This window comes from Castanea sativa, chromosome 5 (assembly GCF_040712315.1).
Source record: "Castanea sativa cultivar Marrone di Chiusa Pesio chromosome 5, ASM4071231v1".
Taxonomy (NCBI): Eukaryota; Viridiplantae; Streptophyta; class Magnoliopsida; order Fagales; family Fagaceae; genus Castanea; species Castanea sativa.
The window spans coordinates 26,427,084-26,441,644 of record NC_134017.1 but is presented as its reverse complement, the minus strand read 5'-3'; the positions used below and the strand labels follow the sequence as shown (position 1 = coordinate 26,441,644).

The following is a 14,561-nucleotide window of genomic DNA, read 5'->3' as shown; positions in this document are numbered from 1 at the left end:
TACATAAATTTGTTTAATTTGGTTTGATTTTGAAGTAGAATTCGGGGATTCTATAAATTTTGAAGTTTTAAGTCTTGGGGTTTTTGGTATTTATGTCTCAGTAGGTTGATCTTAATTTTTCACCTTACATGCTTTTTATTTAGGTTCATGTGATTTTTTGTTTTCTTATTAAAAGCTATGATTTTTGGTTGATTAATTATTTGTTTGGATTAATTTCAATTAATTATTTGTTTAAATTCAACATAAAGTATAATGAAATTAGGTATTATAATTTTGATATTGTTCCATGTTTTGAATTATCTATATTGTTATTACTATGAGAAAGTTATATTGTTACTCAAATTTGAAACTTAGTGTGTCTTCCTCATATCATGGTTTTTGTTTGTACATTTGCAGTTTGTATTAGTTTTGAGTGTGTGAGTGTATATATAATTATTGTGAGTTTTTCTTTATTAATTTAAGAATTGTAAATTACTTTGTAGGTTTTGATAACTATGCACTTGCAACTCAATAACGTTCAATGTTAGATAACACTTCTAAATATTTCTTCATATTTTTTTTAATAAAAAATACTAACTAACAAAATGTCTATTTACTCATTGTTGGATTTTTTTTTTTTAAGTCAATAGTTTTCGCACGAGTTAGCAACTAGTGTCTAAAATTAAAGAAGACTTTACATTCAACTTCCTCGTACCACTAAAATTCTGAGGAAAAACCTTAAAATTACATTTAAAAAATTGTAGTCTCGATATTTAAAAAAGAATCCAAATTATATGCTGCAGCTGTGCTTGAATTATTATTATTATTATCATTTAAATGAAAAAAGAAAGGCTGAAACACATTATTCGTCGTGGAATTTCATGTATTTCAAATTTCAATCAATTACATATCATTTACTACTATTTAATCCATAAATTTTAATTTTAATATATTAAAAAATTTGAATAATTTATAAATAAACTGTCTTCTGATTTCCCATCTTAATAAATTTTTGTCTTCTGATTTGTTGTATGACTTGTATCATACCCTTTATGGAATGCCATAACAATTTTTTTTTAATTTATAATTTGATAGATTCAATGGGAGAAAGATTTAAACTTTGAATATTTTAGAATAATAAAAACTTTCTATTTAAAGTCTCAAGCATAATAATAATAGGAGGGGAAAAACAATTTTCCTCCTTAAATTTTTTAAAAAGAAAAAATTTTTTCATGTTATCCATCTAGTATTAAAGAAATTGTATACGTGACAAAAAAGCCTGACTTGGCCTAAATTAAGGCACGTTAAAAACTTATGGTGGCCTAAAATAAATTTAATGGTGTATGAATAGAATGATGAAATTGATGCATTTAAAATGATCGAAGACAAAATTATTATTATTTTTAAAAATTTGAGAGATGAAATCAAATTTGGACAAAATTTCAAGAATGATAAGCATATTTAAAAAATAAAACATAAGAATTTAATATACAAACATTGTTAAGATGGAAAAGAAGACTTTTATTCTATTTTTCACTTGCCATGTTTTAGAATATTTTCACTGCTCTTTCTCACAAATTTTCCCTATTTTCATGTTTTGTTCTCTTTTTTGTTTTAAAGAGATTATCATGCAATTAATTTTCTTGCCATTCCCTATATAGTTAAGATTATTTTACTTTTTGAATCTAACAGAATTTAAATAATTTGACATTAGATATACTTTTAGATTTGTGATATCTAATATGAACCATGAAATAGATTTATTCAAATATAGAGGATCTTCTTTCTTTAAGCATGAAATATATATTTTAATCTAATAAATATTAAGTTGCTGGCTAAGATTTTGAAGTGTGGTTTGAAATAAGATGCAATTTGGTGATACTGGGCCAATTAATCAACTCTAATTAAGCTGATTTTAATGCAAACTTTAATAAGATCTGGATGACACATGATAGGTTTGAAATACTAGTTGCAATTTGGTGATATTAGGCCAAATGGCCAATTAATCAACTCATCTTGCTTTGAAAACTTTAATCTAGACTCAAATAAATATGTTGTCGTTTAATGCAGACTCAAATTTCCAACAACTCCCCCATTATTTTCAAATATTACCTCACCCCAAGACTAGAACAAAGCACAAACTACAAACCATGGCAATTATTTATTTATTTATAATTTATAATTTTATTATTGAGCCTTGTAATATTTATGAATTTGATCTCAGATTGTGCTCAGTCCACTTTAACTATTAAAATTTCCAAATAGGGTAGTTTGGTTGGACACATATCAATCAAACTGTAAAGCTAATACAAATATATAGTTACCTTTGTTTGTGGACTTATGGGTGCACGTTTTCGATCCTTCCAAAATCAGAGTGGAAGCAGTTGGAGAGGTCTTTCTCAGAATTCAAAGAGCCAAAAACAGAGTTAAGGAGGGAAGACAAGTCAACAAAAGCTAGCAAAAAGTGTCTTTTAGACGTGTGTTTGATTTGGCTTATCATTGTATTCTTTAGTCAACCTAAAACCTTATTCGCTGATTAATTTAGGTCTTAGAAGATCCCTAAAATTGATGATTATTAGTGGGAACATGCTTTTATCTTTGTTTTCATGAAGTGGGAACATAGGTTCCTGGTGTTTCAATCATGTTCTCACCTGCTCTGATAAATAATTTCCAGATTTTCCTTTACATTCACATATATGAGTCATGATTCATGAAAGCCTTTGTTTGGTTTTTATGATTCTCATGTTTTAGATTCACACTATGAAAGATTCTAAAAGCTAGCCGTCTAATTCATGCATTGAATCATCTACACCAATACAATAATGAATGGCCCTATAACTTGGAGATATTTTTCCTTCTATTCACACTATGAATAAGATTTACGGGATTAAGTTCATCAAAAAAAAAAAAAAAAAGATTTACTGGATTAAAGATTTTTAAGAAACTTGCATAAAAGAAAGAAAGAAAGAAAAAACAGAAAAAAGATCTCCAGTTTAGATAAGGCCTCTTATTAGAGGATTTGCATCTTGCTTAATGAAGTTTAACCATATTTAGGCTAGAACCCCTATTTTTCTATTATAAGTTTTTAAACACTCTAATTAGTAATTTACTATTCACAATTTCACATGCAAATGTTGTCTTCAACAATTGGTTACCATAGTTGGAAGAAGGGGCTGAAAACCCCTTGCCGCCCATCACCTTGCTAGTTTGAGATTATGGGTTTGAGTACTAGTATGCCCCATCTACTGTTGGGGTGATCCCACGCAATGCTTGATAGGGTTTAAGTGGGATGGGGGCAATGAACACACCTGTGAGTATGGGTAGCGTTGTTGTTCAAACCTTTAAAAGTATTTTAGCATAGCCTAGCTTAAATCTTGCACACATTAATCATAGATCAACCAAGCCCAAGCCCAAAACCAAACAATAACATTGATTATCTCATTGCAAATATATATAATAATTTTTTACTAGTTTAACCTTTAAAAATATTTTTGCACACCCTGGCTTAAATATTGCAAACCCTGATCACAGATCAGCTCAACCCAAAACCAAACAACAATATTTGTGAGTATTTGTGAGTTGTAAATATTTCTCTTTATTATAATTCATATTATATGTTTGTGAGTGTGTCTAATATTGATTGTATGTATTATTTATTTATTTGTTATAAAGTTATTTGTGTAAATTGTGATGTGTGTGTATAATATAAATATAATATAACTTTCTATAATTTAGTAATTAGGAAATATAAAGGGTTAGTTACATGATGGTGTATTTTTATCATGTTATAGAAACCTTTTAATTATAAAATTAGCGATTTAAGAAAAAGAAAGAAAGAGTAAAGTTAATAATTGTTCAAACATTTGATTGGTTAAGTAGATACTTAGCATATTTTTTATATATGAATGAGTGTGGCTGTGTGGGTGAATAATTAATACAATACTAGTGGATTGAGTTTTGTCCTTTAGTTTAAAATATTTTTATAAAAACAATGACAACTAGATAATGAAAACTGCATAAAAATAAAGTGTTATACAAATTGAACAAAATAAACTAGCACATTTACCCATATTGACAATAAAATAAAATAGCTCATTCTCAAAAAAAAAAAAAAAAATATATATATATATATATATATATATATATATATATATATATATATATATAAAATTAGCAATTTAAGAAGAACAAAATAAAGTTAGTGATTGTTTAGACATTTGATTGGTTAAGTGTTGCTCAAGCATTTGATTGGTTAAGTAGATACTTAGTATATTATTTTTGTATGAATGAGTGTGGCTGTGTAAGCAAATAATTAATATAGTACTAGTGGATTGAGTTTTGTCATTTAGTTTAAAATATTTTTATTAAAACAATGACAAGTGACGACTAGATAATGAAAATTGCATAAAAATAAAAATATTATACAATCTCAACAAAATAAAATAGCCACACTTACCCATGTTGACAACTAAATGAACTATCATATAATGATTTCTGTATAAATGAGTGTGACTGTATGAGTGAATAATTAATACAATGTTAGTGGATTGAGTTTTGTCATTTAGTTTAAAATATTTGTATAAAAACAATGACAAGTGACAACTAGATAATGAAAATTGCATAAAAATAAAAATATTATACAATCTCAACAAAATAAAATAGTCACCCATATTGACAACTAATAATGAACTATTGTATAACGATTTTAAAATATAAAAACTCGTAAAAAAATGAGTTTGATTGCGTGATAGTTTATTCACTCTCCTTCTTCTTACATAGATTTTTTCTTTTACACCATGATTACATGTATAAAGTAGTAGTTTCATGGTACTGAATTAGAATCAACAAGAGCTGGCATGCACGATGTTGATCTCTAATAGAATGGGCTATCCCCTGCCAATGAGAAGAAGATAGCCTTCATAATTTTTTATTAAATAAAATAAAATAATTATTGAAAAAGAAGAAGAAGAAGAAGAAGAAGAACAGGAAAGGCAATAATGTTGCAGAAAATCTGATGATGCCTTATATCTTAGGTGGCGGGCTCAGCTGGGAAATTCACATGAAAGATGGGGACATAATTTGGGTGCCACATGTTTTGAAGAAAATACCTAGTCACCTACAAATACTCCTTTCATTGGTTGGCCAAAATTGACCCTTTACCTCCACGGACCTCTCTCTCTCTCTCTCTCTCTCTCTCTCTCTCTCTCTCTCTTTTTCTCTCTCTCTGCGTTTTTATTTTTAAGGAAATAGACAGTCGTTGGCAAACTTTTTACTCCCTAGTCCCTAATGAGTCCATGTACAAGAGACAAAAACATGTTGGTTACTTTTTGCATTTATACACCTATAATTTGAGTATTTGGCACATATGTTTTTTCTTTTTTCTTTTGTCATATGGCTACCCACTGTTATTATCTTATTGAGACAAAATTTGTCTTTCTCTAAAGCTGTTTTCAACTTACAACAAATAGAGCTTTAAGGTTTTTTTTTGTTTTTGTTTTCTTTTTCTATGGAACATGGCAGAGCATAATTAGAAATTTAACTTACATGCGCACATGACATTAATTTGTAATGAGCTGTTAAGATGATACTGCCATTAACCTTATTGTAAATTACTAAATTCTCAAAGGATAGCAGTGTTAAATAGTTGGGTATTAAATTTCCAAAGTATAGCCTCTGACAAGAATCATGTGTTATGAAATAGATCTCATTAGTTTGAATCTCCCTAATTTCTTTCTACTTTCTTATGACTCAAAAATAACCCATAAATCTAATTACACAAAAAAATTTACAACATATTTCATAACTATTGATGTGACAAATAGTAATTGGTATATAATAAAAATAACATTAGTGGTGATCCCATGTAAAAATAATGCTATACTAATTGCAATTGACCATCTAAATAAATTGCGAAATTTATTGTGTTTGTAGCATTTAGGGCAGTCCTACATCCAATCGGACTCGATAAACCCACTCAACATGAAGCCATCTAACCCAAAATTTGTCTGATCCAAGCAGTGCTTCAGTTGATGGCTTAATGGTGGATGCATGGTTTCCAATCCAATCAACATTGGGTTAAATGATAGTTCTCTCTTCCCAGATATTCGACTTCTATTGACTGACCATATAATGTCGTCATTTGTCTATATCTGGCAATTCTCGACTATTCATAGTGATGAAATCCACAGCTTTAGCGAAAATCTCACTAGATCTAACAAGATCTCCATGGATCTATGAAGATCTTTACTAGCTTTGGTGAGATTTGCTCTAGATTTGACGGATCTTCGCCATGCACCGTGATCTTGAGGAGGGTGGCAACTTCGACCGATTTGATTGTTGCAAACCCAAAGCTTCTTTGGTTGGCAACCCATAATTCTAATAGTTAATGGCAGCTTTGAGATCCTAAAACTTGATATAGTTGGGTTGGGTGCGGTTTGATGCGCAATCCAACCAAACTTGACCTGTGAAGACCCTGAGTAGCATTGTCTTTATAACAATGGTTGGGTAATTGGAACTTGTAAACTAAAAAAAAAAATTAGAGCCCATAATTCAATTTTAAATGTCATTAAATAAAAGTAAGGAAGGAGAGAAAAGTATTTAATCTATTTCATAAATTTAAATAGAGAAGTTTAGATGTTTTGTAGTTGGTTTTGGAGGTACTAGAGGTGGTGTTTGGTAGGAGTATTTAAACAACAATTTTCGTTGTTTGAACAATACAAAACATATTTTCACAATACATTTTCACCACACGTATTTTCAAATATAAAAGTAGTGCAACTTTGTTGTGCCAATTTTTATATTTTTTATATTTTTATTGTGAGAGTACCTTTGTCTATATTAAAGATTTGGGATTATTTGAAATTTTAAGGTGATGGTAGATTTTGGTTGATATTGTTGGTAGATATTAAATTTGTAAGAGTATTGCATTGAAAATGAAAAGAAATAGAAAAGAAAAAACAATAATTTGCTCAAACAAAAAGAAAGAGCAGGTGCACAAATGCAATTGATTTAGGGTGCGTTTGTTTCGACAGTAAAGCAATTCCGAAAAATGTTTTCAGCATTTGCGGGTGTTTGGCAACACCGGAAATTTTGGTCAAACGGAAAAGAGGAACCATTGACCGTAAAATTTGCCCTCCCCACCCGGAAAATATTTTCCATGTGTATTTTACCTTCAAATTGAGTTTTCCGTTGGAAAACAGAGAAAGAGAAGGAGAGGGAGAGAGCAACAACCCACACCAGAAAAGAGAGAGAGAGAGCTAGAGGGAGATCGCCGGTGAAGCCAAGACCACGCCGTCCTCAACCCAAAGGCCCGCCGTCGAGCTCGCGCAGGGCGAGATCGAGGCGCGATCTCGCGCCGTCGAGCTCGCGCCGGGCGAGATCGACGTGCGATCTCGCGCTGTCGAGCTCGCACCTGGCGAGATCGACGCGTGTGATCGCGCCGTCGAGCTCGCGCCCGGCGAGATCGACGATCGCTCTTCCTCCTCCCTGTCTCACTTCCCTCTCTCAGTTTAATTTGATTTGGCCATGGTGTTCTATTTGATTTTTGTTTGTTTAGAAGTTGATGGATTGTAATGTTCTATTATAAAATTTGTTTGAAATGTGAGAAAATGTGAGAAATCAGTAAAAAATTTACATTTTCAGAATGTTACCAAACACTTGAAAATATTTTCTAAAGTATTTTTTAAAATGCCACCAAACATCTAAAAATATTTTTCTTTCTCGAAAATATTTTCTTTTCCTGAAAACATTTTCCAGAATTATTTTACTGTCGAAACAAACGCACCCTTAATAACAGGGGCACATGTACACAACTGCCCTTTTCAAAAGCATACAATGGGATGCAAAGTGCAAACTGCAAAGACAAATCCTCAAAAATAAAAAATAAAAAGTAAAAAGGTATCTGAATGCATTAAAGTTTCAGTGTAATAAGAGGGCAACTTGGAACCACATTTTTCATTATCTGCCTAGTCCAAGGCTTCCAAAGCAAAGTTCCAACTTCTCTCTCTCTCTGTCTGTGTAGTTCATCCAGTACCAACCATCTACTATCATAATAAGGAAAAAAGGCCAAGACCCCATCTCTGTGAATCCATTTGTCTCCGTGACAACATCAAGAAATGAGGTCAACCATGTCTCTATACTCATTCTCTGGGTCTTTTTCTTTTCTTTTTTCGTTGATAGCCATGCAAGACTAGTGTGTCTAACTTTGTATTATTTATAAGTAGATGGATATAGCGTTAAGCAAAGAAACCCATCAATAATCAGTTAATAACCAAGTATTTTCTTCATTTCTAGTATATATGTATTGCAGTTTCGTGTTCAGTTTGCTTTGCTTAGCTCACATAAAACAGAGGTGGTACTATTTGATTTCTTTTCTTAATTTCTTCCTCAATTTAGATGCTTAAACATTGGAACTTGTAATTAGACTGTCTTTGTGTGCAAAACAATTCAATATTACCTATAACTATCTTAATTTCTTGTAGTTTATTCCTAGTTTTTTGTTTCTCATTTAAGATCTCTCTCTCTCTTTATTTTTTTATTTTTTGTATTTGTTTTTGGCTTTTTGCTATGTTTGTTTTGCTTCACCTGGGTTAGATTGTAGATAGAGTATGCAAAATCTATATTTTCTTTCATATTTGAACTCTCCCATGAATTCCAGAAATGGAACTTGCAATTGGACTATATTTGTGTGTAAATTATTTTGTAGACATTTTCCTCCTCAAGTTTATCTTTATCTTTCACTCTTCAATGTAGAATTCTACTCCTGTAACTGTTTATAAAATTTTATTCTTTTGCAATAGAATTTCATTGGGGGCATGTATAAGCAAGCTCAAAGAAATATCTTGCGTGTATCATTTTATTTTCCCTAGCATTGAACCTTTTTTTTTCTACACTAATTAGCCCAAACCCCTGAATTTTTTTTTATAGGTATGAAACTTTGAACAGATATTTGGGGCCTACTTAACCAAAATTGGGATTGGTGCAGTTTCAGAATTGATGGGTTTGTTCCAATTCAGAACTTTGTGTCTTTGTCTCCTCCTTGTCTTTGAGATATGCAGCGCCAGCAATGAATATGTTGGCAAGATATATCCTGGATTTCAAACATCTCATAGTGAATGGGCTGATAATGATGGGCTATTCTTGCTTTCCAACAACTCGGCATTTGCTTTGTCCTTTTACACTTCCCTGGATGTCAAATTGTTTCTGCTAGTAGTCATTCACCTGGGTAGTTCCAAAGTGATTTGGACTGCTAACAGAGGCAGGCTGATCGACAATTCTGATAAATTTGTCTTCGACAACCAGGGGAATGTGTTTTTGGAAAGAGGGGATGGTGTAGTTTGGTCTACAAACACAACAGGGAAAAGTGCTAAATCCATGGAGTTGCAGGACTCAGGAAACTTGGTCTTGTTTGCTGAGAATAAACGTGTTCTTTGGCAGAGTTTTAGCGACCCCACTGATACCCTTTTACCCGGCCAGGTGTTCCAGGAAGGAATGATACTTAAAAGCTTTCCAATCCACGACAATTTGTCTCATTATCTTGCATTCAATTCAGGTGATGTGGTCTTGTACGCAGGTTATGCAACTCCACAAATTTATTGGTCCATTTCAAATGATAGCAGGAAAACCAATAACAGTGTCAGTGGTAGTGTTAATTCTCTCTCTCTTATGTCCAATACATGGAATTTCTATGATCGAGATGGATCTTTACTTTGGCAATTGGTTTTCTCTGACTATAATGGTACGGATGCCTTGTGGGCTGCTGTTTTAGGCTCTAATGGGTTAATATCATTCTATAATCTTCAAAAGGGAAAGGGTGTCACTCCTGAGGCAACTAAGATACCGCAAGAGTCCTGCAGTATTCCTGAGCCTTGTAATCCATATTATGTGTGCTATTTTGACAACTGGTGCCAATGCCCTAAATCTCTCATCTCTGAAAATAATTGCAAACCTCAGACTGTCTCAACCTGTAATAGCTCCCAAAGTTCAGTAGAGCTATTATATGTTGGTGAGAAGCTTACTTATTTTGCACTTGGATTTGTTCAACCCCTTCTGAAGTCTAATCTAAATGCATGCCAAGAAGCTTGCCTTGCAAGTTGCTCCTGCCTTGTGCTGTTCTATGAAAAAAGTTCTGGGAATTGCTTTCTATTTGATGAGATAGGGAGCCTGCAACGCTCCAGTGAAGGTTCTCCTGGTTATTTTTCATACATGAAGGTCCCAGTTAGTGGTGGTGGTAGACCAAGTAATGCAAGAAGAATGGAAAAGAAGCGTATTTTATCAATTGCATTCATAGCTATTGCAACCATAGTGGTTGTTCTTGGCCTAATTTATGTGGGATTCTGGTATTACCACAGAAGGAAGGGATTGCTGGAATATCCTGAAGAAACATCAGAAGAAGATAATTTCTTGAATAGTCTTTCTGGGATGCCTGCTCGTTTCAGTTATAGTGATCTCTGTCAAGCAACTAGAAATTTCACTTCAAAGGTTGGTCAGGGAGGGTTTGGATCAGTCTACCTAGGTGTTCTACCAGATGGTACCCGCTTGGCTGTGAAAAAATTGGAAGGCATTGGGCAGGGGAAAAAAGAATTTAGAGCTGAAGTTACGATTATTGGCAGTATCCATCATGTCCATCTAGTCAAGCTCAAAGGCTTCTGTGCTGAGGGTTCTCACCGGCTTCTTGTCTATGAGTTCATGGGTAAACAGTCTTTGGATAAATGGATCTTTAAGAACAAAAAAGGGGGTCACTTGTTAGATTGGGATACAAGATTCAACATTGCGGTGGGTACTGCAAAGGGATTAGCTTATCTTCATGAGGAGTGTGAAGTTAAAATTATTCACTGCGATATAAAACCTGAAAATGTTCTTCTTGATGATAATTATGTAGCTAAAGTATCAGATTTTGGTTTGGCCAAGCTAATGAATCGAGAACAAAGCCTTGTGTATACGACGTTAAGGGGTACAAGAGGTTACCTTGCTCCTGAATGGATTACCAACTATGCCATATCAGAGAAGAGTGATGTATACAGCTATGGCATGGTCTTGCTTGAGATCATTGGAGGAAGAAAAAATTATGATCCAGAAGAGAATCTGGAAAAAGCCTATTTTCCTGTTTATGCCTCGAAATTGTTAGAAGCAGGAAAACTGACAGAAATCTTTGATTCTACGCTAGAGATTGATGAGAACGACGAAAGGGTTTCCACTGCAATCAAAGTAGCATTGTGGTGTATACAGGACGAAATGCATTTAAGGCCGTCGATGACTAAAGTAGTCCAAATGCTTGAAGGTCTTTCCGCCGTACCTTCACCACCAACCTTCTCTCAGATTAGTTCTCACTCAAGTTTCTACAAATGGAGCACTGAAGAGGCATCTTCTTCAGGACTGCTTAATTTTAGTGAGGTACTCATGTCAGATGTTCGGCTATCAGGCCCAAGATAGGAAGCAATTTTTACTTTACTTTCTTTCTAAGTGTGAAAAGTTCTATCTTAGGCTTTCATGTTGTTGCTATTATATGCTACAACATTTTGTATACTGAATAGATATCAAAATGAATGGCCAATGTCATTCAAAGCATTTGTTTCCTTAGGACATGGATATCCATTAATACCAGTGAATAGCCATTCCTATACCTGAGCAAATGCTTCGAGGAGTTGTTACATTAGTCCTTGTAGTAAAGGGTTTGAATGCTTGTGCACCCCAGGTAGGTAACCTATGATACCCATAAGGCTTACTATCTGAAGGGACTATTTTAATGCACACATCATGAACTAGTAAAGACACTAATTTTTCATAAATAGTTATTGCCTCATCTGAGTAACTCTTGGCTAAGGCTGATGCCCTCATTTTCCTGAACATCATATCAATCAAAAATCAGTTAGCTAAAGACAGACTTGAATAACTATAAACTATTTGTATTGCTAGAAAAAAATTTCAGCCTGAAATATGGTCAAAGTTAAGTCAATAAAGAATTTGAAGATTAGGACGCAGGAAGTAATCAATCCTAATATATATATATATATATATATATATATATATATATATTAATAGGCAAAGTTGAGAGAAAATTAAATTAGGTTCTAAATTGGATTCTAATTATTGTTTAATTTTGCATCACGTGTTCTGTTAAGTAATTTTTTTAATAAAATTTTTGTTCTAGGTGAGATAATAAGGTATAAAAAACAAAGAATCTAATATAAATAAATTATCAAAACTCGATAATAAAAAAAGTAAACTCATGTGTATACTTAAAAAAAAATAAAATAAAAAAATAAAGAGAGAGTATGATTTTAGTTCAACTAAACTATGGATAAATGATGGGAAATAGCACGTTGAATTTCTTAATACAAGGCCATTAATTGAGTTATTAGCAGTCTAATGCAAATTCTGGAAAAGAGCAGACCGATAACTTTGGGCTGTAATGCAAGCTAGGGGCTCTCAATAGTATGCAAGAATAGTTGTTTGTTGAGCACATTGACCATTTGGCCCAAAATGTCAATGCCAAGGTCAAATTTCACTTTACAACATACCAGAGAAATTCAAAAATATTGGTGGCCAACCAAATTTCCTCATATCATGAATTGCATAACACAATCATTCTTAACACTTAAACATATGTCCTGACTGTTCCTCTGTTGGACCCCAAATTTTCCATTAATTGTTTTCATTTTTCTGGCCAGCAGAATCAGCTATGTTCTGCTAGTGCTTTTGTACTATCATTTTATGACACAAACATGTTGAACACGAACCCACTCAAATTCTAGAGTGAACTTTGACTCTTTTTTCTTTTTGTTAGGTTCTTTCTTTCTAAAATTCTTTCCTGATTCGATTCTAAGTCCTATAATGATGATAAAAACTTTATCAATTAAATCGACCGACAATCACAACTAAGTGGTCTTTCTTTGTTGGCCAGTGAACATGAATAGCACAATTTACTTTGTTGCCAATTCTCACATTTTGGCAATAGGAATTTATATTTCTTTATTGTCTTTTTTATTTATTTATAATTTGAGTAAAATATGTTATATTAGGTTTTAAGTTAAATTTAAACACATATTTGTATTACATTTAATTATTCTTATAGAAGACAAAAATATTTGTTCAATATTGATCAATACAACCCTACATTAAAATTTAATTAGAGAAATTTAGTGTATTATACCCATAGAAATGTACTTAAGTTTTGTAATTTAATCTTTAGACACTTCAATAAAACTGGCGCGGTTAAGGTTTCCATAAGTCACTTTTTAAAGAAAACACTCCTGTCTCGGTCTCAAATCTCAATGTTAGAAAAAAAGAAAAAGAAGAGAAAGGTGGGTAAACTTGATAAAGGGTTTCGAATTCAAACCCCTATTTAATTTTAGTGTAAAAATCAGTTTCATTCTTTGATGCAGTAATTTTTAGATTCTTCCTATATAATCTTTGCTTGTACGGAAAGTAGTGGGCAAGTCTTTGATCTTTATAAGACACGTTGAATGGAAAAGAAGGTACAAAATGGCAGGGGCCTAAGGAATTTACTAAAGTGATGACTGGATCCTCGAAACTTCAAATACAAGTGGGAAAAAAAGAAGAAAAGAAGTGTGTTACGGATTTTGAACACCTTAAAAGATGTGAGAGTTTGCATTTGAACTTTGAAGGCCTAGATAAAAATAAGTATTCGTAATATTGCTTATATTTCTCTTCTTGTCCAACTGTTTGCACCAAAAAAAGAAAAAGAAAAAAAGAAGTTCTAGCTGCTATAGCATCTTTGCGACTTGAATATTATATAAGGATACACATGCAAAAGACAACTAAGCTTTGAAAATGGAAAATGGAAATAGCAAAATTTGAATTCTCTACTCGGAGAGTGGTACTAGATTCCATGAGAAAAGAAATCCAATGGTAATAGTCTTTTGGTGAATAATGATAGTTGGAACCCATATTTCCATATTATTGTCACTTGCCAATGCAACTTTGCAAGCACAATTTCGTCAAATTTGGCGAAGAATGGTATTTTGTGTGTGTGTGTGAGAGGGAGAGAGAGAGAGAGAGAGATAGAGAGAGAGAGAGTATTTGAGTGTGTGTTTGTTTTTATTTTAAAGGGTGAGTGTATGGCTGTACCTTGAATAGGATAATGTCGCAAACTTTAGGTGAAGAGAGATCTAAGTTCAAACTAGTTGACATATATATTGAGTTTATTGACACGAAATTAAATTTTGGGTTATTATCAATGAATTAAAAATTAGCATGATATGCTGGGACCAAGAAGGTGGTGGGTTGGTAGTGGCAAATTCCAATTTGCATGTTGTTTACATGATTAACACACCATGTAAGGAGCACTTGGACAAGAATGTCAATAATTGTGTGCACTAATTATACCCAATCAAGAACTGCTCTACAATTAGGTGAGATAAGACGTTAGGCTCTTCTCTAGAAAGTTTGGGTTACTAACTGCTGAATTGGTGAGATAATGAAGAGTATTTTAAAAAAAGAGTATTTAAAAAAAAGAGTATTTTAAATGATATTCAAGAAAAGAGTATTTTAAAAAAAATTGATGAAATTAGAGCAACTCTTACTCTTGGATGAAATGATAAAAGAAATACATTTAGAAGAGC

The 14,561-nt window shown here is 32.5% G+C and overlaps 1 protein-coding gene across 1 annotated transcript; it reads left to right on the top strand.

Moving 5' to 3' along the window:
* Positions 1–7,957: 7,957 nt before the first annotated feature.
* On the top strand, positions 7,958–11,601 carry LOC142636730 (G-type lectin S-receptor-like serine/threonine-protein kinase SD2-5). The gene is made up of 2 exons (XM_075811017.1): positions 7,958–8,098; positions 8,905–11,601. Exon 2 carries the CDS (start codon positions 8,974–8,976, stop codon positions 11,407–11,409), a length of 2,436 nt encoding a protein of 811 aa, XP_075667132.1. The 5' UTR covers positions 7,958–8,098; positions 8,905–8,973; the 3' UTR covers positions 11,410–11,601.
* The last annotated feature ends 2,960 nt before the right edge of the window (positions 11,602–14,561 follow it).

Coding starts and splice junctions, on each gene's coding strand:
- LOC142636730 (XM_075811017.1), top strand. CDS start 8,974: ATGGGTTTGTTCCAATTCAGAACTTTGTGTCTTTGTCTCCTCCTTGTC.